This window comes from Rissa tridactyla, chromosome 6 (assembly GCF_028500815.1).
Source record: "Rissa tridactyla isolate bRisTri1 chromosome 6, bRisTri1.patW.cur.20221130, whole genome shotgun sequence".
Taxonomy (NCBI): domain Eukaryota; kingdom Metazoa; phylum Chordata; class Aves; order Charadriiformes; family Laridae; genus Rissa; species Rissa tridactyla.
Genome location: NC_071471.1, coordinates 59,838,232 through 59,858,196, shown reverse-complemented (window position 1 = coordinate 59,858,196; position 19,965 = coordinate 59,838,232). Strand labels below are relative to the sequence as shown.

The following is a 19,965-nucleotide window of genomic DNA, read 5'->3' as shown; positions in this document are numbered from 1 at the left end:
AGTGATGCAATTCTGACTTTCATTGTAAGAAGCACCACAGCACAATATACAAAAAAGCAACCATTCTTGAATGACATGAGTGATCTCTGTGCAATGACATCAGAGGGAGGGAATGCTCAGGGGGCTACTCTGTCTGTAATGAGCAGAGCACATGCCAGAGAAATTGGTACCAGTTGGAATATTTTGGCAGTTGGGGTATTTTTTTATTGCTGGAGAAAATCAGATAACTAACAGTACAGCTACCAGGACAGATTTATGGGGAGGAGAGGACTCAGACAGACCATGCTGGCTATTGCTGTCATTTATGGCTCAAATCTGTGCAAAAAATTGACCCCAAGCGAATCACATTTTTCAGCTGTTACTTTAAAATATATTGAGTGTTGTCCCTTTTTGGAATTCCCATTGGGAATGCTGTTCCCAGCTTCCACAGGGACTAGAATTACACCTACCTCGTGAAGAGTGGTGTGTAAAGATTTTTCCCCATAGCCCTTTGTATAATATTTCAGACCTTGCTGTCCTTATTCTAAGAGATTCTTGACTCTGAAGTCAAGGAACTCTTCATTAACCAGGAGACTGCCCCTTCCCTCTTCCAGAAATACGAAATGGTGATGCAGGGGGTGCAATTGGATCAGCACCATCCTGGTGTCCCTGTCGTTCCTGCTGCAGCTGGTGGAAATGGCTCCTGGGTTTGCTTCTGGCCTGGTTGCTTCTCCTTGGATTGCTTTTTGGCCTCATTGCTCTGGGTAAGAAATAACAGAGAAAGAAAATGTTGGATGGGATAGAAAGACAAGCAGAGGCAAGCTGGCAAAGAGGCCAAGTGCCAGAGATATCAAGCCAGAGAACTGAGGAGGTGCACATTCAGCTTGGTGGTGACTGCCACTAAGATATTACAAATGGACAGAAAGAACAGATACGGAATATAAACTATTGATGAGGGGTTATGTAGTCTTGGGGTGAGTAGAATAAGAAAACTCCTGAGATTTGAAGTCTTACCTCTCAGAGACTAACAGATTCCAAAGTCATTATTTACACTCAAAATATCCCAGCTAGAAAAAAAAAGATAAAAATAATAATTCTGCAAAACTCAATGGCCATAGTTATCTGAAACAGTGTTGCCTTGTCCCTGCTATTAGAAGTAGATAGTTTCAGGCATGCATCTGTGGCAGCATGTTCCCTAGCATTTTACTTTAATCTTCCAGCGGAAGAAGTGAGAAAGCTGAAATCTCGTGTGGAAAACCTGGAAAAAATCAATGGCGGCCTCCTGACAATTAACCAAGGGAATCCAAAAATAGAAAAGGATGTTTCAAGAGTAGACTTTCTTCATGGTATTTCACCCTCCTCAACCTTCCCTTATGAAAATGAAGAGTCAGTTTGGTTGATGGTGAAGAGCAGACTGAACAAGGAAGTAGAACGAGGTGAGCAAAGCCAATGTCTGTGATGCTGCATGAGACCAGATTATTTAAAGGGGAGTGGGGGGATTTGATTGCCCAAGGGCCCCAAGACCAGGACTTTTAGAGTGCAATGAAGTCTGTCAAAAATAGCGCCCTCACAGACAGGCTGTGCTGGAGCTCAAAGTGCTGCCACTAACACTGGTGGTACATCCCTTAAAGCCAGAAGAAAATGCAGAAGAAAGGAGGTTGCGGACGTGCTATCCTGTGCCAGGGTGTGTCATGTTTTCTGTAGCAAGTAACTTTTCCATTTTGAAAGAACTACACAGAAAAATGAACCCACACCTTATTTATCATTCTACTTTTGTTAGCAAGAGAAAGATGATTTACTTCTGTTTAGCAGATGATGGAAGTAGGTTAAGAACAGAGGGGCCTGCATTCTCCCAGCTTCAGAAGTTTGACAGATTTGTGAAAGCAAATTTGCTGAGGAAACTCTACTTACAAAGCCATGCTGTGCTTAATAGCCTGTGTTGCCTGCAGGCTCAAAATCCAAATAGAAGGATCCTTGAAGCGAGTAGCTATTCTGTTGTGCAATGCACTAACAGCCCCTTCACTTTCTGTTGCAGGCTACTTCCGAGGGGAGAGAGGAGAACCTGGTGAGAAAGGTACAGCAATATAGTCCTTCTCTTCCTCTGTCCTATTCTTTGGCTCTGACAATGGACAAGTTTGGGGTGGGTGTTCCCACAAGGGGCAATTGGCAGTGAGAAAGATGAAGCTGGTTTATACTTGAACAAAAGGATTGTAAAGCTAGTTTGCCACTTAAACTGTAGAGGGCCAGATCCCGTTTATTGTCCCAGTGTGGAAGTCCAGATCCTGTTTGCCGCTAATGGGATGAGTCTGATCCTGCACTATTCAAGTGTCCCTGTTCACCCATAACTCTTTCATGTTTCACTGAAGGTGGGAAACCAACAGGAAAACAAAATGAATGAATAATCATTGGAAATATCTCCAAGATCTCTCCTGATTTTAATTTTTTTCTTCTTTTCTCAGGTGACATGGGAATGCAAGGTCCCAGAGGTAAGTCTGGAGTTACCTGCTTCCTCAGGTAGATTGGCAGCCTGCCACAGGGCCTGGGTAGCAAATGGATTTTTGTTACTCCAGAAGTTAGAGAAGCTGATGCATCCTGTAGTTCAGAGATTGTTGTGATGGTTGGGTTTTTTTGCTCTTCTTCTGAGTAAAGACTATTTTAGAGTTCACAGTAGAAGAGAAAACAAATCTAGAAACTTCTTTCACCTGGATGAAAGTCGTTGTTGAAGCCAAGCTCTACCTGGTTTAATCACAGAGTGGATCACAGGATTTTGTGTGGTGTGAGTGATTCAGTCTATTGCATAAATACAAGGGGGGCAATGTGGCACTGCCGGAGATGGCAGAACTTGTAAACATGCCAGGAACATAGGCTTCTTTTTATGAGGGGTGAGGGTCAGCCAAAGTGACTGTCTCTTTCAGTCCCCACTGACTGTCTATTTCTTTCTCCCTACAGGAGAGCGAGGACTTCCTGGTGTCCCAGGTGGGCAACAGTACAATTCCCCTTTGAGGGAGGACATTTAGTGACATTACTGTAGGGAAGAGGAAATTTTGCACTGCAAACCTAGCTCGAGGTTTTCTAAAGAGTTGATATTTAGCATAGACTAAGTCTCTTGATTAATACCTTGATGCTGAGCTACAGACTCAGCTCAGAGACTTGATTACAAGCAAGGCCTCAGCCCGACTTCCACTTAGTTGAACATTTCTAATTTGGGGGTGTGAAGATCCCAGCCTAATTTGAAAGAGTCCCACAACTGCATGAGTACTTGGCCCGACTTCTTTGTGCTCTTTTATGTATTGTGTTCTTCTAAAGAGATCCCCGTTCAAGTACCCACCTTCCAAGTAATGTATTTTTTACCCCAGCTGATCAATCCTTCCAGGCTTCAGGTTTCCCTGATTTGCATGTTATTCTTTCACGGTACACAGACAAGGATTCTGAACATTTGGGTTTTTTTCTTTCCAGGCATTCCTGGTCCAATTGGGCACCAAGGACCAGAGGGACCGAAAGGACAGAAAGGCAGCATGGGTAAGCATTTCTGTCAGTGCTGTGAGTCCCTCACAGCTGATTGACATATGGCATGGGAATACAGACACCAGGTTGGTGTGATCATTGCCTTTCCCCATGGAGGTGGCCATGGATCCTCTTGCCCAAGGCCTCCCATAAAGACACCTTTTTTTTACAAGGCATTTTTTTCCTATAGGTGATCCTGGCATGGAAGGTCCCATGGGACAAAGAGGTCGAGAAGGGCTACCAGGGCCTCGAGGGGAGCCTGGACCCCCAGGATTTGGAGAAAAAGGAGACAGAGGTAGGAACTAGGTGTCCCATTCTTCAATAAAGCAGAGATGGACAAAAGCTGGAGTTTGGTCCCAATTTATAAAATACCTCCGAGATAGAATTTGATTTGATTATTTAAATCCAGATTTAATTTTTAGACGTTTTGCAGCACAGAAAAAGCTGGCATAAGGGATTTTTTTGCCAAGGTTACAATGGGTAAACAAAGGTTGGTTTTGCCAGGTCTCACAGTCAGGTTTGACTTTGTCAGAACCAAAAGCGCTTAGTATCAAGGTCATCTTCTCCCCTGTTATTTAAGTCACCAAAGCTGGGGAATTTGCTTGCTCATCCTAAAGCCCAGTGAGATGGGATTTTTTTCTTGGTCAATGCATGCTTATTTGCGTGTTTTGAACTGACCAGCAGATTGTTCACGCCACTTGCCTGAGAAAGAATAACAGGAGATGGGATAATGGAAAAATGGGAACACAATTGTATTCTATAGTATCTATTCATGTTCTTATTCTGCAGGTGCGGTTGGTGAGCCAGGTCCTCCAGGGCCACCTGGTCCCCCAGGTTCTGCTGGCCTTAAAGGTAAATAAAAAGATGGACAGAGAGAGCCTAGCAGACTGGTTAGGAGTAGATGAGTACTCTAGCCTTCCTGTTTCACTTGTGTTGCACTGCAGTAACCAGAAAAGTGAACTAATGGTCCTCATTTTAGATAAAATTTACTTTGGTGGGTACACATAACCTTTAGAGCAATAAATTCTTGGAGATTTTTAGTGGGAGTGGGTATTAGCAGGGACATTTCCCAAAACACCAGTCTTTAAGATGTGTGATGTTCCCAGATGGTTTTTCTCTGCTTTCAGAAACAATAAGGTAAACTCCATATCACTAACAGGCTTCTAACAGAGTTCCAGCTCTACAATACATGTAACTGGGATAAAAATTGCACTATAAAAAATGAGTCCCACTTAAATCACAGGTCCCAGCGTGTCAGCCAAGATGGAAGGCTTAAGTCTCTTTGCCTTACTTTAGGGAAAACCTCTTCCTCTGTGTCACAAAGGAACTGAGTTGCGTAGATTTGTTGTCCTGGTTTTGAGGATGCCAGTGATGCAAATTCTTCTAGTGGCTGGGGGAATTCCAATCTGCTAAACACCTATTGGGTTGTGGATGCTGTTGGACAAACCAAAAGAGTTAATTTTCTAATTGTGGTGTTACTGAATCCATGTTTGTTATTCACAGGTCTGATGGGTTCTCCAGGCCCACAAGGTCCTCCAGGTGAGTGCTGTGGCATCTGGCACTTTGCTCTGGCATCTAGAGACTAGACAAAACAAAACCAGAGTGATAGCTTCTCATAGTTTTTCTTCTTCAGTGAAGCATAATGTATGGATCAAACCCCCCCACCTCATTTTTCTGCAGGTCCTCCCGGCCTACAAGGATTTAGAGGAGAAGCAGGTCTCCCAGGTGCTAAAGGTAAGCTTCTCGTCCCCTCGGCAATTACAGCAGCACTAGCTGATGTGCTTTTCTAGCACTGCTCTGAGTACCAGACTTGGACTGAGCACGTAACATTTTGATGCTAGGGGCAAAGAAAAGCATAAGACTGAGGAAAAAGGGAGGAGGAACTAGATTTAGTGATTGCAAGCAAATATTGAGAAACACAAGAGACACAGAGGTGACAGAGTAATCTAGGTGGGGAAACATGGTTGGAAGGAAGGGAATTTCCAGTTTGAGTTTGTCTGATATCAGAGTACCTGTGACGCATGAAATTCCTTTCCCTTCTGACTTGTTACTACTGTTCTTCAATTATCCATATATCTTTCAGGTGAGAAAGGAGCCAGTGGAGCCCCTGGACCCAAAGGTATGTTGATCAATTAACTATCTTTTGTGGATATTTTCTTTAGATTCCTTTAGATATGGCTAATGTCCATGGGTATTAACTCCATCATTCTTTGGGTTTTTCTTGTGTGCTCTTGTCAGAAAGCAGACTTCGTTTTCTCTGATGGAAACATTTTACAATGAAACAATCTCACAGCATCCTTCCCTTTTTTTGTCCCACAGGTGATCAGGGTGAGAAGGGTTCTCGTGGAATGACAGGTCAGTGGATTGTTTCCCTGGAGTAACAGCCTATCTAATGTACACATGCATTTTTTGAGTTTCCAAATAACAGTATAGCCCAGCCAATCCCAGTTAGCTTTCTGAGAAAGTATAATGATGATTATTGATTATAGGACTTTTAGTTTTGCACCCAAGTTTTTAACAAATAGATCCCATTCTTGATTCCAGTAATCTTGGTAGCAATCTCTCTGTATTTAGCTTCAGGGAAATTTTCCCTCACATACCCTATATTCACTTCACTTGTGCTTTTCTAATCCCCAGAGACAGTCACAAATCATGAGGCCTGAGCGTTCTGGCAATGCTGTTTTTCAGTTGCAAAGCACCAAACATTGCCGACAGTCATAAATTGTATCTTCACCAAGATTTGTTTGATTCATTTTCATACCATTTCGCTACAGGTGAACAAGGCTCAAGAGGAATGCCTGGTCCTCCAGGAGAGCCAGGGGCTAAAGGACCTGTAGGTGGGTAACAGAAAACAGCTGTGTTTGTATGCGGGGTAATGTAATTTCCACCCAGAGAGTATTTCGATGAGCACGGACAAGGAAATAATATGGGAGTGGAATCACACTGGTTGTGATCCTAGGTTTTTTGTCTAGATAGCTAAGATTAGTCTGTATGCTCAGAAAAGATGCCCTACAGTTAAGTTTCAAGTGAACTTTTTCTGGATCTTCAGTAACTGTAGCCAAAGTTTCTTTCAGATGCAATATGATAAAAAGCCACTTTCTTGTGTTTAGGGCTGTGCTCCACTTAGTAGGAGGACAGGGCAACTGTGGTACTATTTCAGCGATCTCTAACAATCTCTTTTCTTTGGACAGGACAAGCTGGCCGTGATGGACAGCCAGGTGAAAAAGGTAAGTGATTCCTTTGCAGTAGAAGTGCAGGTACTTTCTGATTTGTCAGGAGGTTGATTTGTGAAAGGGGTGGGAGAAGATGGCAACACGTTCACGTTCTGGGATCTTGCTGTCTCAGAAGAACTGTAGAGTCAACCATGTAAGCATGGAACTGAGACATATAAGGGAACTGCCTGTAAACGTGTGACAGAGTTCTTCTCACTACAGAACTCTTCTGTCATTGATGTTCACCTCCCAGACAGTGATGCTGGAAATGGCTAGTTGGCTATGAGGATATAATAGGTAGAAGGTGCTGTAGGACAGTTGGTGGCCAAGCTTGAATGGATCGGTAGATTGTAAGTCAGTGGCTTCTGGCTTGTTAATGGTGATTATATCCCTAGGTGAACCAGGTCTTATGGGAATGCCAGGAGCCCGAGGCCCTCCAGGACCCACTGGCGATGCAGGACAGCCAGGTAAAAGCATACAGAGAACAAAAATACTTTTTGCTTAGTCAGGAACACACATGTCTTTGTCAACAATTTCCAGTCTTAATTTGAAGTTAAGGCTTGCAGAGGATCTCTGTACTGTAAGATGGTGATGAAAGGAAAACACACAGGGAATCTGGACACTATGTGATCTCAGCATTGCACTTGCTGTAAACAAGAACATCAGCTGCTATGAGCCAACGTTCAGTTTACATGCCAGTTGGTAGGCCAGTTTACACCACTTGTGGACTGTGTGCTATAATTTTAAGTAAATGTAATCTTTTTCTCCCTGGCTATCCTTTCCCCACCTGAAATTTGTTTAGACATCTTAGAAATTTTGTCTTTTTCTTCCAGGTCTCACAGGACCCCAAGGACCACCAGGTAGGTTTTTCCACTGTGTTCTGATTTATCAATGACACTCTTTGGTACAGGTTCAAAAGACCCTTGTAATTTTCCCTTTGTGGTGCTCGTGGTGATGTCCCAAGGTTTCTGCATCCCCCTTGGCTTTTGAGACAGCATTTGTGGTTGGAGTGTAATTTTTGAGGAGTGCAAGGCCTTGGAGTGTTTGAAAATTTGCCTCTCCCCAAAACATAGTTTGCAACAAATAACATGTTTCAGTTCCTCGTGCATCACTGAAAAGTCCTTCTAATCAGCAGCAGAAACGGAGGGGAGAGGATGTAGCAATAGAGGTAGAAACAGAGAACATGACATCTGCAAGCAGAGGTGGTTTGGGGGGCAAGTCACCAGGTAATTTATCCAGGAGCCTCAGAACATGGAGCAGTACCTCAAAGAAACTACAGGCAAATCTAGGGAGCAGTGCCATCATCCAGGGAGCATGGGAGAAGGGAAGCCCTTAACTATGCCCAGGGGCACTACCAGCTCAGTCTACAGTCCGCTGCGAGTTCCTTCACTTGCTGTCAGGGATCTGCTTATAAATGCTGTAAGTCAGGGTCTTGAGTAGGGATTTCCTTCTATAAACCCACAAGTGAAACTCAGCTGGGGTACCTGGAAAAAATAAAAGAAGCAGTATTTGCAGTAACCATTTTAAATTGTTCATCTACCTCATATCAGGACTTCCAGGCAACCCAGGCCGACCAGGGGCTAAAGGTAAGTTTTGTTTTTTTCCCTAATACTCATTTACTCTCTAAGCTCTTCATTTTTGTGAGGATTATCTGCTCTACTGACCAGTCCCTGAATCAACAGTGGCATCTAGTGGCTTTAGGAAAGGAAGGTTTGAGAAACAGACGGTAGGCAAAGCCTCCTTGAGCGTACACGAACGGCTGAGCATCTGCTGAGGCACTCAGCATGACAGTTCTCCCCTGAGAAAATCTTAGCAAACCTGATTCTGCCCTGAGCATATGAGTATGATGCCTGGTGACTGCAATGGATAAATTAAGGCCTACTGCCTATTCAGGCAGATGTAGTGCTTGGAAAGCTGATCAGAGGCTATCTCTGGATTTGCTGAACTCTGTTGCTTCCCCCATGACCTTCTAGTGCTATGACTTCTCAGACAAGAGATCAAGGGCAAAGAGAACAGAAATCACATGTTTAATAAGATAATGTAATTGAGCTAGTGACAAATCCCCCCCAAAAAAGAATCACAGAATCACAGAATGATAGGGGTTGGAAGGGATCTCTGAAGTTCATCTTTTGTCCCTTTCTTTTCATAGGAGAAACTGGAGCTCCAGGAAAAGTCATAAGTGCTGGTATGTAGTGCTGTGAGAGTTCAAACGCTTCTGCTTTTGGAGGATTTTACCTGTTTTTGTTATGCCTCCTAAATTCATCTCAGCTGTGTGTACTGGTGCTCCCTATGTTGGGAGAATACGTATGCTATAGAAGTGTGATTCCTTAAGGATAGATTTGTTACATGTTCACTGGATGTGTATATATATGTGTATGTGTGCATATGTTTGTGTTTCAGAGGGTTCGTCAACTATTGCTCTGCCAGGCCCACCAGGTCCCCCAGGCCCAGCCGGCCCCACTGGACCCCCAGGTGTTCCAGGTGAGGAAGCCGCTCCTCTGCTGTGAATTTTGCAGGCAGTCTGCATCGCTGTGCATCCAGTTCTTAATTTAATGTGTGAAGTTTATTGTCTCTGCCAGGCTGCCCTGACTGGGAGGCAAGATTGCTGAGGAAATCTAGATACTCATGGTCCTCACCCTTCCCTGCAGAAAGACCAAGATCTCAGGCTGAGTTAGGGACGCAGCAGCCTCAAGGGAGAAATGGGATATGATCACAGGGGGGCAGGACAGAAGGGAGAGCTGATAAGATGAAGAAACTGGAAACACTGTTGTTGTCATTTGGTCTGCTGAGTACAAAGTAGTGATAGGTCAAATCCAGCAAGTAGATCCAAGCTCTTTTGCCTCTCAGGAAAGCAGGCTTGTGTCTGGTCCTTCTCCTGGCACTGTTACTGAAATCAGGAAGTGCTTGTTTTCCAGTCTTAGCTTTGAACTCAAGACAGCAGAAATCCCACATGAGCATCTACAAATCTTTCACACAAACACATACACAGACTCTGGCTATGCATGACCTTCGTCCTCAGACTTCTCTGTCCCAGGTCAGACACTGTCCTACAGCACGCTGGTGTCAGGCAGCAGAATTTCTGATCCCTGGTTCTCATGGCAGTTCTGTGCCACTGCCAGGTGTATAGCTGGAGCCAATCCTGGAGCTGCTTTGTTAGAGCTAGGCTTGATTTGCAGCAGGGAATGCAAGAGGAGGGTTGGGCCTGTTGCATTTCTGTTGTGGTCAGTGACATTCTGGTTGTTTCCCCAGCCTAAGAGGCACCAAGCACTTTAAGTGCCACATGGTGGAAAATAAACCTCTTCTCTAGAGCTTCAAGCAATACGTGGGACATTGATGAATTCACACGCCATAGCAATTCCATTTACTTGTGCAGACAAATACATTATTTGATAATCCAACTTCTTATAAAAGACCTATTGATTCTTTCCTGCTACTGTAAAATACTGTAAAATACAACCAAGAAAATCTAATGCAATCTGTTTTTTTTTTTTCCTTTGAAACCAGGTCCTGTTGGACCAACTGGTCTCCCTGGACAGCAAGGTACCATTCTCCATCAGCTTTGATTCTGCTTCTTAAGAGAACTGAATTCATTAGTTTTCCTTTGTTTCTAATTCTTTCAGCCCTTGGCACAATCTCTCTCCCTTTTGTTTGCAGATTTCTTTCTTTCAGTTCATTTTGCTGCATTATTTGGCGTAATTAATCTTATAAAGAATTTCTATTCTTTTTTTCTTTCCCTGGGGAAGAAGGGGGTGATAAAAGCCAGTGTGATGTGGATGCTGCAAATGTCTTTTTTTCTTATGTTATTTTTTCTGGAGGCTGGTATTTCTAAGGCACCTCTCAAGTGCAGTTGCCTTTCTGTGGCAGGGAATATGTCCTGCTGGATATGTCCTGCCATTTTGAAAGGTGAGAGAACAAACTAGAGGCAAATTGGGAATAATGTCACTGTGAAACCACTGTCAATTGGACAGACATCTGTTTGGAAGGACCTGAACAGAGCTGACTCCTAAGAACCTTTCTTAGCCAGTTTTGTATGATCCTGTTAGGGCAAATTGTGCAGTAATTTCCACATTTGAATACAGTGTCCCTCAGAGCCAGGGATTGAGTTGATGCTCTCAGTTCAGCAAAGTCTGAACTTGTTGTCAAGGAAGTGAGGAGTGGGTACAAAATGTCACCCTCTTTCACTTAAATAATTAACTTTTTTTTTTTTTTCCTGAAAAAGGTCCACGGGGTGAGAAGGGATCCCCAGGTGAAGCTGTGATAGAAACTATCAAAACAGAAGTCTCATCATTAGCATCTCAAAGTAAGTGGACCTGCCTTTCCACTCCTTTGCTTGGAGAGGTGCCAGACACCTCAAGGCCTGCTCACAGCTAACAGGAGATGACCCTACCTCTTTCCCCTCGACATAGGGGAAGTGTGTGTGTGTATGTTTGGTGGTGGGACAGCAATACCAGCTGCTTCTTCTGCCCTCCTTCTCATCTGTGCATCCCAAAGTGCTTTCAAAAAGAGGTAGATGCCATCAGGCCCATGTCACAGAGAGGAAAGCTAAGAAATGGTGACTGGTGAACATTCGTTAAGAGCAGAGATGGTCACAGGATGTGAAGTTTCAGCCTGGCCTTTTAGCCACTGTGTTCACACAGGGAAGTTCCCCATGTAATATGAACACGGAGCCATCCTCAAGAGGAGAACCAGTTTGAAAAGGCACGTTCATCTGAGCTACAGAAATCAGAATCTCTCTGCAAATTAGAGGATGAACTCACAGGGGAGCACAAGCTATTTTTAGATGAAAATAAGTGAAGCAGAGCAGAATGGTTTAGCAGCATCCCGAGAAAAATGTCTGCTTGCTCTGTGCAATACTAAATGTGTGATTCACTTACAGTCAGTATTCCTAGGACCTCTGCAATTGTGCAGGAGAGGCAAGGTAGAGGAGGGCATAAAAATCATAATTGGTCCTTTCCTGAATGGGGTTATATAGATTCAAACCACGCTTCAGTACTGTCCCATCCCCCATTCAGGAGTCTTGGATCTCAGCATCACTGAATTTTTGAGTTTGTGCCTCAGCTTGCAGGTGAGGATACATCTCCAATCAAGATAACACAGTGCAGCTACTTGTTAAATAATGGCTGCATAATGTTGTCCTCCCAAAATTTGTCCCTCTTTGAAAGAATCTTTCCTCTCCTTGAAAGTTCTTTCTCTCCTCTAGTCTTTGAGTCCTTTGCTCTTTCCCTCAGCAACCATTACTCTCCAGAGAGATCTCCTCCCTGTTTCTAATATGCTGCCAGCCTGCTCAGCACTGTATTTTGCTTCATGTCCAAACCTGCATGCTGGCAACCAAATACTTCTCTCCTCTCCCCTCTGTGTCTCAACTTTGGGTTAGGTCATCCAGGTCCTGCCTTAGTCCACCTTTGACTGTAAGAGCTTCTAACAGCACCAAAATGACAGTGTTTCCATAGCAGCAGTAGCTCCATAGCAACAATTTTCCCTTTTTTGTGTGTGTTTCATTTGCACAGTGATGGCAGATTTACAAGGGCGAGCAGGACCACCAGGTCCCCCTGGACCACCAGGTACGTAATATAGCAGAGCTCAGTACATAAGAAGGGGGATGTTAATACACATGGCACGTTTCTGGGCCATGCAGATTGCTGAGTAAATATTCTATAATACCCCTGGATTTTTGTCATCAGGTGAATCTGTGCAGGGACCCCCTGGACCTCGTGGCCCCCCAGGTAAAAGCTTTTTTCTCTGAAAGAAACCTGGAAAGTTGGAGGGTTTTCTGGTGCCTCAGTCCTGTGCCTTGTGATATCCCAGATGCAATCTTGGACCTGATGGAAGGGCTGACTTTACTGGAAACAGAATTTCACATAATGGGTTCCTACTAACACAATTTCACTGCAATATAGTTTCACAGGAGCAAGACACTGCCCGAGAGAGAAAATCTGCTTTGGCAGAGGTTTGCTAGCTAGAGTAGTAAATCATAAAAGCCATACTTTTGGGGAAGGCACTCAAAGTTCTCAAGTCCCCAAAGGAAGTAACTGCAGTCAGTTCCAGCTTTACTTCTTGCCCAGCCTTAACTTCCAGCTGGGGACAGATGGAGCAGTTCATACCATGAGGAACATATCTCCACTCCACTACCTGTAGCACAGATTTCCCTTTCACAGACAGAAGAAGGGAGGTGCAGGAGGACATGAGACAGGAGCATAATCCTATTCCTTTCTCTCTGCTCAGTAGCCAAGGGGGACAGATCAGGTGTGTGATGAAATGAACTTTCCCTCTCAATGTAGTGAAGGCCAGCTGGGATAGGCACTCTCTACCACAAAGGATGGAGTTTCTCTGTCCTGTATCTGCTATGGTGGCAAATGATCATGAAAAATGACTAATAGAGATAGATGTGTGTGGAGAAAACAATGCTACTAGCCTACACTTGAAAATATTTGAGGTATGGCCATGGCTGGAGATGTAGCAACTCTGACATGCATTTACTTACATTGCTGAGGCTTATTCATCCTGAAGTTCTTTTGTGTCCCTTTTGCCTAGGAGAGGGATTGCCAGGACCTCCAGGCCCACCAGGGAGACCGTCATCTTCCATGTCCACCTCAGGTAGGTTCTTCCCACTCTTTCCCTCGTCTGTGCCCTGAGAACGTCCTGACTGTTGGAGTTCCAGAGAGCACATCCTTGGCTAGGACTGGTTGGAGACAGAGGAAACCTGTGTCATGTTCTGTTGGATGTCATGAAGAAACCTTTTTGTTTTAATTACAGAAACATTCCTCACAGGCCCACCAGGTCCACCAGGCCCACCAGGCCCGAAGGGAGACCAAGGTGGGTATATCCTGCCTCACCAAGATACTAGATGGATCTCAGCACCTCAGACTGAAAAGAAGGAAGGAAAGGCTTGGAAGCAGAAAGTGTCCTGCCTTTCTGTGACTGTAAGAAAGCTAGCACAGTGGTCACTAAATAGGTCTCCTGTCTGCTGCCATTAAATAAGTCAGTCTTTGTTGGAGTAATTGATTAGCCCCCAGTACTGGTGTCAAAGCACTTGCTGTATTCAGATATGACTTTGCAAGCCCATTAGATTCAGGAGCATTCAGAGCTTCAGATTTGCCGTTAGCGGGGAGCAATCTTTTTGCCAAATGCAGTGTGGACTTAGCTAAGTTGGTGCAAGGAGGTGGCTCTGTGAAGTGTAGCTCAGCTCTCAGCTGGCAGGCAAAGAGGGGATCTGCTCCCTTTACCCATTTCTGCCCTGCAAATTGAAGGCCATGATAATATTCTGCAGTGTGGGCTGGGATGTTGCAGATCAGAACAAAGCAAATGCTAACACTGTTCCTCTGCTCCTCTGTTCACAGGCGAACGAGGTCCACGGGGATTCACAGGTAAGAAGGCTTCCAGGAGATATCAGTGGGGTGCAGGGTAGTGTGCCTGTGTATATGACTGCTCCTTCATTTCTGTGTCCTTTGCAGGAGAACCGGGTGAGCCTGGCCTTTCAGCGTTCTCCTCCCACGGTCAGTCTGTGCCCCCTTTCCTCTTTTGAATTCCTAGTCCCTAGGCTGAAACCAGGGGGCAAAATCCTGCTCTAGGATTCTGTTGTAGTTTTAGCAGGGCCAGGATTTTGTCCACATGCTTTATTCCTGTGAATCTCTGACACTCCTTCTGCAACTGGCAGGTGACAGAGTTACCATGCAGGGACCTCCAGGAGTTCCAGGTCCGCCAGGCCCACCTGGGCCCAAAGGTGAAGTTAAAAATCTTAAAATCTTCTTTCTTTCTTTGCTGGTGGCCTTGCAAAGCCAGAAGTGGTTGAGACTAAAGAATGGAGCAACCCGGTCCTTTGAGAGTTACAGCTGTGCCCACCCCTGCCTTTTCAGGCAGAGCAGGACCATGGCAATAGAATTGCTCTGAGCACAAGGCACCTGGTCAGATCACAGAAGGCTCAGGAAAGCTGTTGTGGCCTCTTCCTTCTGCTCTTCCCCAACAAGCTGCTAATTCAAAATAGTCATTACAAGGTCTGGGTAGTTGCTTCTCTGACAACATGTAGCTCAACTGTTTCACATGACCAAATATGCAAACGCAGTGACACCCATTACAATTGTCTGTCTCCCTCACTCTGGTTTCCAGGTGATGCAGGTGTCCCAGGCGCTCCTGGCATCCCAGGAGCATCTCGAGGTAAGAGGCCATACCATCATTGCTTGGATATTATCAGGAAATGCTGACATCCTGGTGGAGACTTTGAAAAAGCTCCTTTGGGTTTTACAAGTGTGGATGTCAGCCTAACACTGACGGAGTTTGTGTTCAGAACCTCTTTTTTGATAGCCTGCCTTAAATCAGACAATTTAAGAATTGCAAGTTTTCTGTTTCCAGCGTACTGGGAATCCTTTGAGCCAGAGTTTGCCCTCATGGGACATGAAAGAAAGGGATTCCAGGTTGGCTAACCATGTTCCACAAGGGATTAGGGAAGCTGCATTGAATCCTCTTGTGGAAACACTTCTGATCAGAACAAAAGTGTCCTTTGTTCGGTTTTACTTACCCTTGGGTGGATTCATGTGAATTAAGCTGCTTGCATTCTGAATAAGAGCATCTCTGTATGCAGGATATTAACGCATGCAGTTTCACAAAAAAATGCATATGCATTAACTTAAGTTGTCCCTCCACGTGAACAAGCCCTCTGCATCTCCACATCATGTCCTTGGAATACTGCCTAAGGGTGCTGGGAGGACAGACACATTAAAGAGCATGAGGTGTCACTCAGCACCATGGTGGCAGGAGTCACACCGGGCTCACCTGTATCTTGCAATGGAGACCAGCGAGGAGATTGTTGAGCTGGTGCTGCCCAGGCTGGCTGGGATTGGGAGCAGTAGGGCAGTGAGGTTAGCCTAATGAGGTTGACTCCTTTATGGATCTCCATCTATGCGGTGCACTCCGGTGCACAAACTGACCAGGTCTGTCAGCGCCAAGCCAGGGAGATCTCTGGACTCAACCCTGCAGAGCTGTGTAGGCTGAACTATAAGATGCCAAATTAGTTGAAGATGTTATACTGCCTAATTGCCCATGCTCAGACTATGTTTAGCAATGAAGGGGGAGCCCCTCCATAGTCCGTTCTCAAAGCTCTTCCCAGACCTGTGGGAACACACTTTAACATTGCTTGGTCTAATGCAACCATACCAAAAACATTCCTTCTCCTTACACTGCTTTCTGTAGGTGGATCCAGACAAATTCAGGGACCTCCAGGACCTCCTGGGCCACCCGGTCCTCCTGGCCCAGGTGGAAGTTCATCTCAAGAGATTCAGCAGTACATCACTGACTACCTAAAGAGTGAGTATAATGAGATTTTGCCATGGGTCAGCAGATGCATGCCTATCTCTCTTTTGCTCCCTGAGTCCCTTGTCACTCTCCCTTTAGAAGCAGCAGCCCTACTGCTCTGGCCTTATTTTTGTTGAATATTACGAAGTGCTGTTGCCCACTGTGGCCTCTGCAGAACTGCCCTTCTATCAGCCTGCTTTTTGCCAGGGGAAGAGAGTCCAGTAATTGTGCCTGTGACCATTGCCTTCCCTCTAGTGATGTGGGCATATCTTGGGCTTCATACCTAGGTGACAACGTAAGGCATTATTTGACTGGTGCCCAAGGCCCACCAGGCCCTCCAGGCCCACCTGGAGTCATCACCACTGCGGATGGGACAAACTTGGATTATGCGGAGCTGGCTACCCGTGTTATGAGCTATATGACAAGTAAGCACCATGTTGGTAAGCTCTGTACTGAGTCATGCTCTCGGCTGAGCTTGTGGAACACCTAGGAGGTAAGAACTGGAGGAGAAACAACAGTCTTTAAATAGCAGCACCCCAAGCTAGTTATTCATCTTCTGCCGTCTTGGCCCAGGACTCCATACAGCTGAGGTGGCCTCTGAGCTTTGTCCCCTTTTGATGGTTACATTAACTAACAGTTGCTGCTGTTTAAAAAGTCTCATATTAAACATAGCTGTTAGACCCTGTAATGTCCCCAAGACCCAAACAGAGGTGGCTGTATTTGGTATATGTGGTCTCAGGTATTCTGGGGCTGTCTGGTATGCTTAGGGCTTGGGGCTTGGTATGCTTGGGTAGATTATATTTCTAGAGCTTTTGGAAGCAGCCTGGAATCTCAGTCAGACCACACCGCTGTGGAGACAACCAGGCTGTGTGAGACAGCATCAGATTCATGGCTGGTGGCATGGGAAGCCCAGTTAAACCAGATTAATTCAGCTCTCCTTTGTCCCTGCCTGACCCCTCTTCCCCTTCTGTCTCCTCTTAACCCTGCCTGACATAAAACCTTTTTATTCCCACAGGCTCTTCAGATCGCTATCAGTCATTTGCCAGTTCAGTATCAACTACATCCGTTTTGTACCAAGAACTTCTGGACATGCTGCAGAGTAAGTGATCCTCAAGGGAAAGATGGGGGTTGGGGGTAAAACATCGCAGCAGCCTGGTGATCTGCCCTTCCCTTCCAGTCTCCTGTCTCCAACTGGAGTTACCAGCAGCACCTTTGGAGGCCTTTATCAATGCAAATTCTCATCTTCCTCAAACCCTGGGTTGTGGGACGTTCCCAGCCCTGTCACAAATGTTTCTGACACCATACACAGGGCAGTTCACACTTGTAAAAGGAGGAGAGGGGGAAAGGAGCTTTGCATCCATACGTTTTGATGGTCTTCGTAGTGGTGGCGGGGACTCAGCTCACAGGCTGGTAACTTCTCACACCTGTCGCCCTTGCAGCAGCTGGACAGTCTTAAAAGATGCATTTTTCATTTCCAGGAGAAGAAATTCGTCGGTATCTAATTGGACCTCAGGGCCCACCGGGACCTCCTGGACCAGGGGGAGATGGCATGTCTCTGTCACTGGATTATGATGAGCTGACCAGACGGTTTATCAGCTACTTGACAAGTAATGGTCTTTATTAGAGTGCATTTCCCTCTGTTCCTCTGGGAGCTGGGCAGAAACCTCATGCTATCAGTGAAAACTCTTCCAGTTCAACTGTGTGAATCTCTATGTACAGAGGCCTCCTCACAGGGATTGCGAGAGACTTGGAAGAGAACAAAGATACCCAGTACCTAAAATACTATCTACAGACTCTAGTAATGAGCTCTCACTTTGCTTAAAACTGAACTTAGGAGCATCATTTCATCTTAGCCAACTTAGAAGTCCCATTGACACCTTCAAGTGTGTTTATAACCCTTTTCTCACTGGCTCTATGGACAAGATACATCTTTCTGTGGAAGAGTTGATCTCTTCCCACTTTGTGGGAAGTGCCCACTTTGTGTCGAGGCAGCCCAGGCAATAAATTCTTAGAAGTTTAAAGTTAGTTGAAACAAATTCCACTGCTCTGCTGTGTTTTCCCATCTGTAAGAGGGTGATAAGGCATGCAAGAATTGTCGGACAGAGAGGACTTTGGGACATCCCCAACAGCAGTGCTAAAATGCCTAATCCTGGTAGCTGCAACCATCTGCTTAAAAGCACAGCCTGGTCTGTGTTCACTCTCTCTGAACTGTCCTTGGAGACCGGATCTCACTAACGGGCTGCTCCCGTTAAAGATGGTGAGAATTTCCTCCTTGGCTCTAGAAGCAGGAAACTGCTGTTTAACAGCAGCACCCCAACAGCTCAAGCAGGACAGCTGCATTTTATCAGCAAGGACATTTAATTAAAGAAAATCACAGAGGTGCAAACTTTTGCACCAGAGCTGCTTGCAGCTAGGCAGACACAGGAAGAGCAGCACATGCATCAGCCAGTGGGTCACAGCTGAGCTGCATGTCCTGGGTGCCCCCTCGCCCCCATAGCAGGGGTTCATGAAACATGCAGAACTTCTGCCAAGAATAGAAGCCTGATGGCTGCCTGTCTGCAGGTGCCCTTGTGTTGGGATTAACAGGGCAAGTTTTAACTCCAGGCCAGAACAAGGCTTGAGCCCTGCTTCTCAGCACAATCTGCTGATTGGGAATACTTCACCCTGCAGGAGTCCCTCGTGCATTGCCTGTGAACAAGCCCTGCAGCCTGTCTGCTCACACTGTAACGGTCTGTTTTGTTGATGTGCTATTCTTGGGTCTGTTTGATTTTGCAGATTCTGGGATGAGCATTGGGCTCCCTGGACCACCTGGGCCTCCAGGGACACCTGGTATATCTTACAGTGACCTGACAGCATACCTGCGAAGTAAGCGAAATTCTTTACTCCCCTGCCATTTGTCCCTACACACACCCAGCATCTTTTTTTGCAGGCTTAGTCATAGAATTTGCCCTTTTGCCCCGGCCACAAATAACCCTCCATGAACACTGATGGTCCCTCTGCCTTAGTTAGCAGCACTGCAGGCCTCCTGGGCTCTGCCAGGACCTGCACACACCACGAGGGGCTGTGGGCAGCTCACCATGCTCCTGTAGAGAGCAGAGCAGCAGCAAGGTGCTGTCTTGGGGATGGGGATGGAGGAGCCCTTTGTCTTCTCCAAACTCTGCGGCATAAAGGAATTTCTTATGCCACTGTTTAGAAGTATGTTTAAAAATAGGGCCTTCTTGCCCTCTTTAGGATCTCCTGACTTCCCAGTGTGATGTCTACATGCAGGGAAGTCAGATGCACCAGGAAGGCTGCACCAGAAGGTTCTGGGGAGAAAAAAAAGTACCTTATACTTGGTTGTAGTTGGCATTACCTGTATTGTCAGGGAAGGTTCATCAGGATTGTGGTGGTTTGTGTGACCCTTTTCTTCCCTTGTGTCTTACAGACTCTGAATTCAGTGGTCTTGTTGGGCCCCCTGGTCCTGCAGGGCCCCCAGGCCCTCCAGGGATCCCTGGATCACCTGGCACCTCTCTGGAGGACGTCTCTGCTTACCTACAAAGTAAAGCACTTGTGTTTCTCACAGCTGGCAGGGAGATTCTTGGGGGACTGAGGCTGAGATTTAACTTACCAGGGTCTGTGACTGCCCATTGAAAACAAGGTCACTTTAAAAAAAATAATTTCATCAACATCAGCTGGAAAAGGATGGAAGTTGGGCTTGGAGCCTTTAAACTTTCGAGATGCCCAGACATGTGTGATTTCCTTGTCCTCTCACTGTCAGAAAATAATTCTTCCTCTCTCTCCAGGTGTGGGATACTCCTCCTTCTCTGGAGTCCAGGGTCCACCTGGTCCTCCTGGCCCTCCAGGACCACCAGGCTTCTCAGGAACCGGCCTCCTGTCCTATGCTGACATCACCCACAGTGACGAGTTCAGGAGTGAGCTGATCCAGTACCTGAAGAGTAAGGGGATGCCATCCACCCTCCCTCTCACCACGAGCCATGCTTTGCCT

General features: G+C 45.7%; 1 protein-coding gene across 1 annotated transcript in view; it reads left to right on the top strand.

Moving 5' to 3' along the window:
• COL17A1 (collagen type XVII alpha 1 chain) overlaps positions 1 to 19,965 on the top strand; it is a 40,410-nt gene that overhangs the window by 17,740 nt on the left and 2,705 nt on the right. Inside the window, exons 17-52 of the mRNA XM_054206320.1 lie at positions 594 to 743; positions 1,200 to 1,415; positions 2,015 to 2,053; positions 2,439 to 2,465; positions 2,929 to 2,955; positions 3,436 to 3,498; positions 3,674 to 3,778; positions 4,273 to 4,335; positions 4,987 to 5,022; positions 5,164 to 5,217; positions 5,567 to 5,602; positions 5,803 to 5,838; positions 6,258 to 6,320; positions 6,675 to 6,710; positions 7,091 to 7,162; positions 7,529 to 7,555; positions 8,246 to 8,281; positions 8,845 to 8,880; positions 9,096 to 9,176; positions 10,200 to 10,235; positions 10,915 to 10,995; positions 12,203 to 12,256; positions 12,377 to 12,418; positions 13,230 to 13,289; positions 13,449 to 13,508; positions 14,033 to 14,059; positions 14,147 to 14,188; positions 14,350 to 14,415; positions 14,799 to 14,846; positions 15,879 to 15,992; positions 16,268 to 16,405; positions 16,996 to 17,079; positions 17,459 to 17,587; positions 18,756 to 18,845; positions 19,405 to 19,518; positions 19,763 to 19,915. Coding sequence (XP_054062295.1) covers positions 594 to 743; positions 1,200 to 1,415; positions 2,015 to 2,053; positions 2,439 to 2,465; positions 2,929 to 2,955; positions 3,436 to 3,498; positions 3,674 to 3,778; positions 4,273 to 4,335; positions 4,987 to 5,022; positions 5,164 to 5,217; positions 5,567 to 5,602; positions 5,803 to 5,838; positions 6,258 to 6,320; positions 6,675 to 6,710; positions 7,091 to 7,162; positions 7,529 to 7,555; positions 8,246 to 8,281; positions 8,845 to 8,880; positions 9,096 to 9,176; positions 10,200 to 10,235; positions 10,915 to 10,995; positions 12,203 to 12,256; positions 12,377 to 12,418; positions 13,230 to 13,289; positions 13,449 to 13,508; positions 14,033 to 14,059; positions 14,147 to 14,188; positions 14,350 to 14,415; positions 14,799 to 14,846; positions 15,879 to 15,992; positions 16,268 to 16,405; positions 16,996 to 17,079; positions 17,459 to 17,587; positions 18,756 to 18,845; positions 19,405 to 19,518; positions 19,763 to 19,915 — 2,541 coding nt within the window. The remainder of the gene's footprint in view (positions 1 to 593; positions 744 to 1,199; positions 1,416 to 2,014; positions 2,054 to 2,438; positions 2,466 to 2,928; positions 2,956 to 3,435; positions 3,499 to 3,673; positions 3,779 to 4,272; positions 4,336 to 4,986; positions 5,023 to 5,163; positions 5,218 to 5,566; positions 5,603 to 5,802; positions 5,839 to 6,257; positions 6,321 to 6,674; positions 6,711 to 7,090; positions 7,163 to 7,528; positions 7,556 to 8,245; positions 8,282 to 8,844; positions 8,881 to 9,095; positions 9,177 to 10,199; positions 10,236 to 10,914; positions 10,996 to 12,202; positions 12,257 to 12,376; positions 12,419 to 13,229; positions 13,290 to 13,448; positions 13,509 to 14,032; positions 14,060 to 14,146; positions 14,189 to 14,349; positions 14,416 to 14,798; positions 14,847 to 15,878; positions 15,993 to 16,267; positions 16,406 to 16,995; positions 17,080 to 17,458; positions 17,588 to 18,755; positions 18,846 to 19,404; positions 19,519 to 19,762; positions 19,916 to 19,965) is intronic.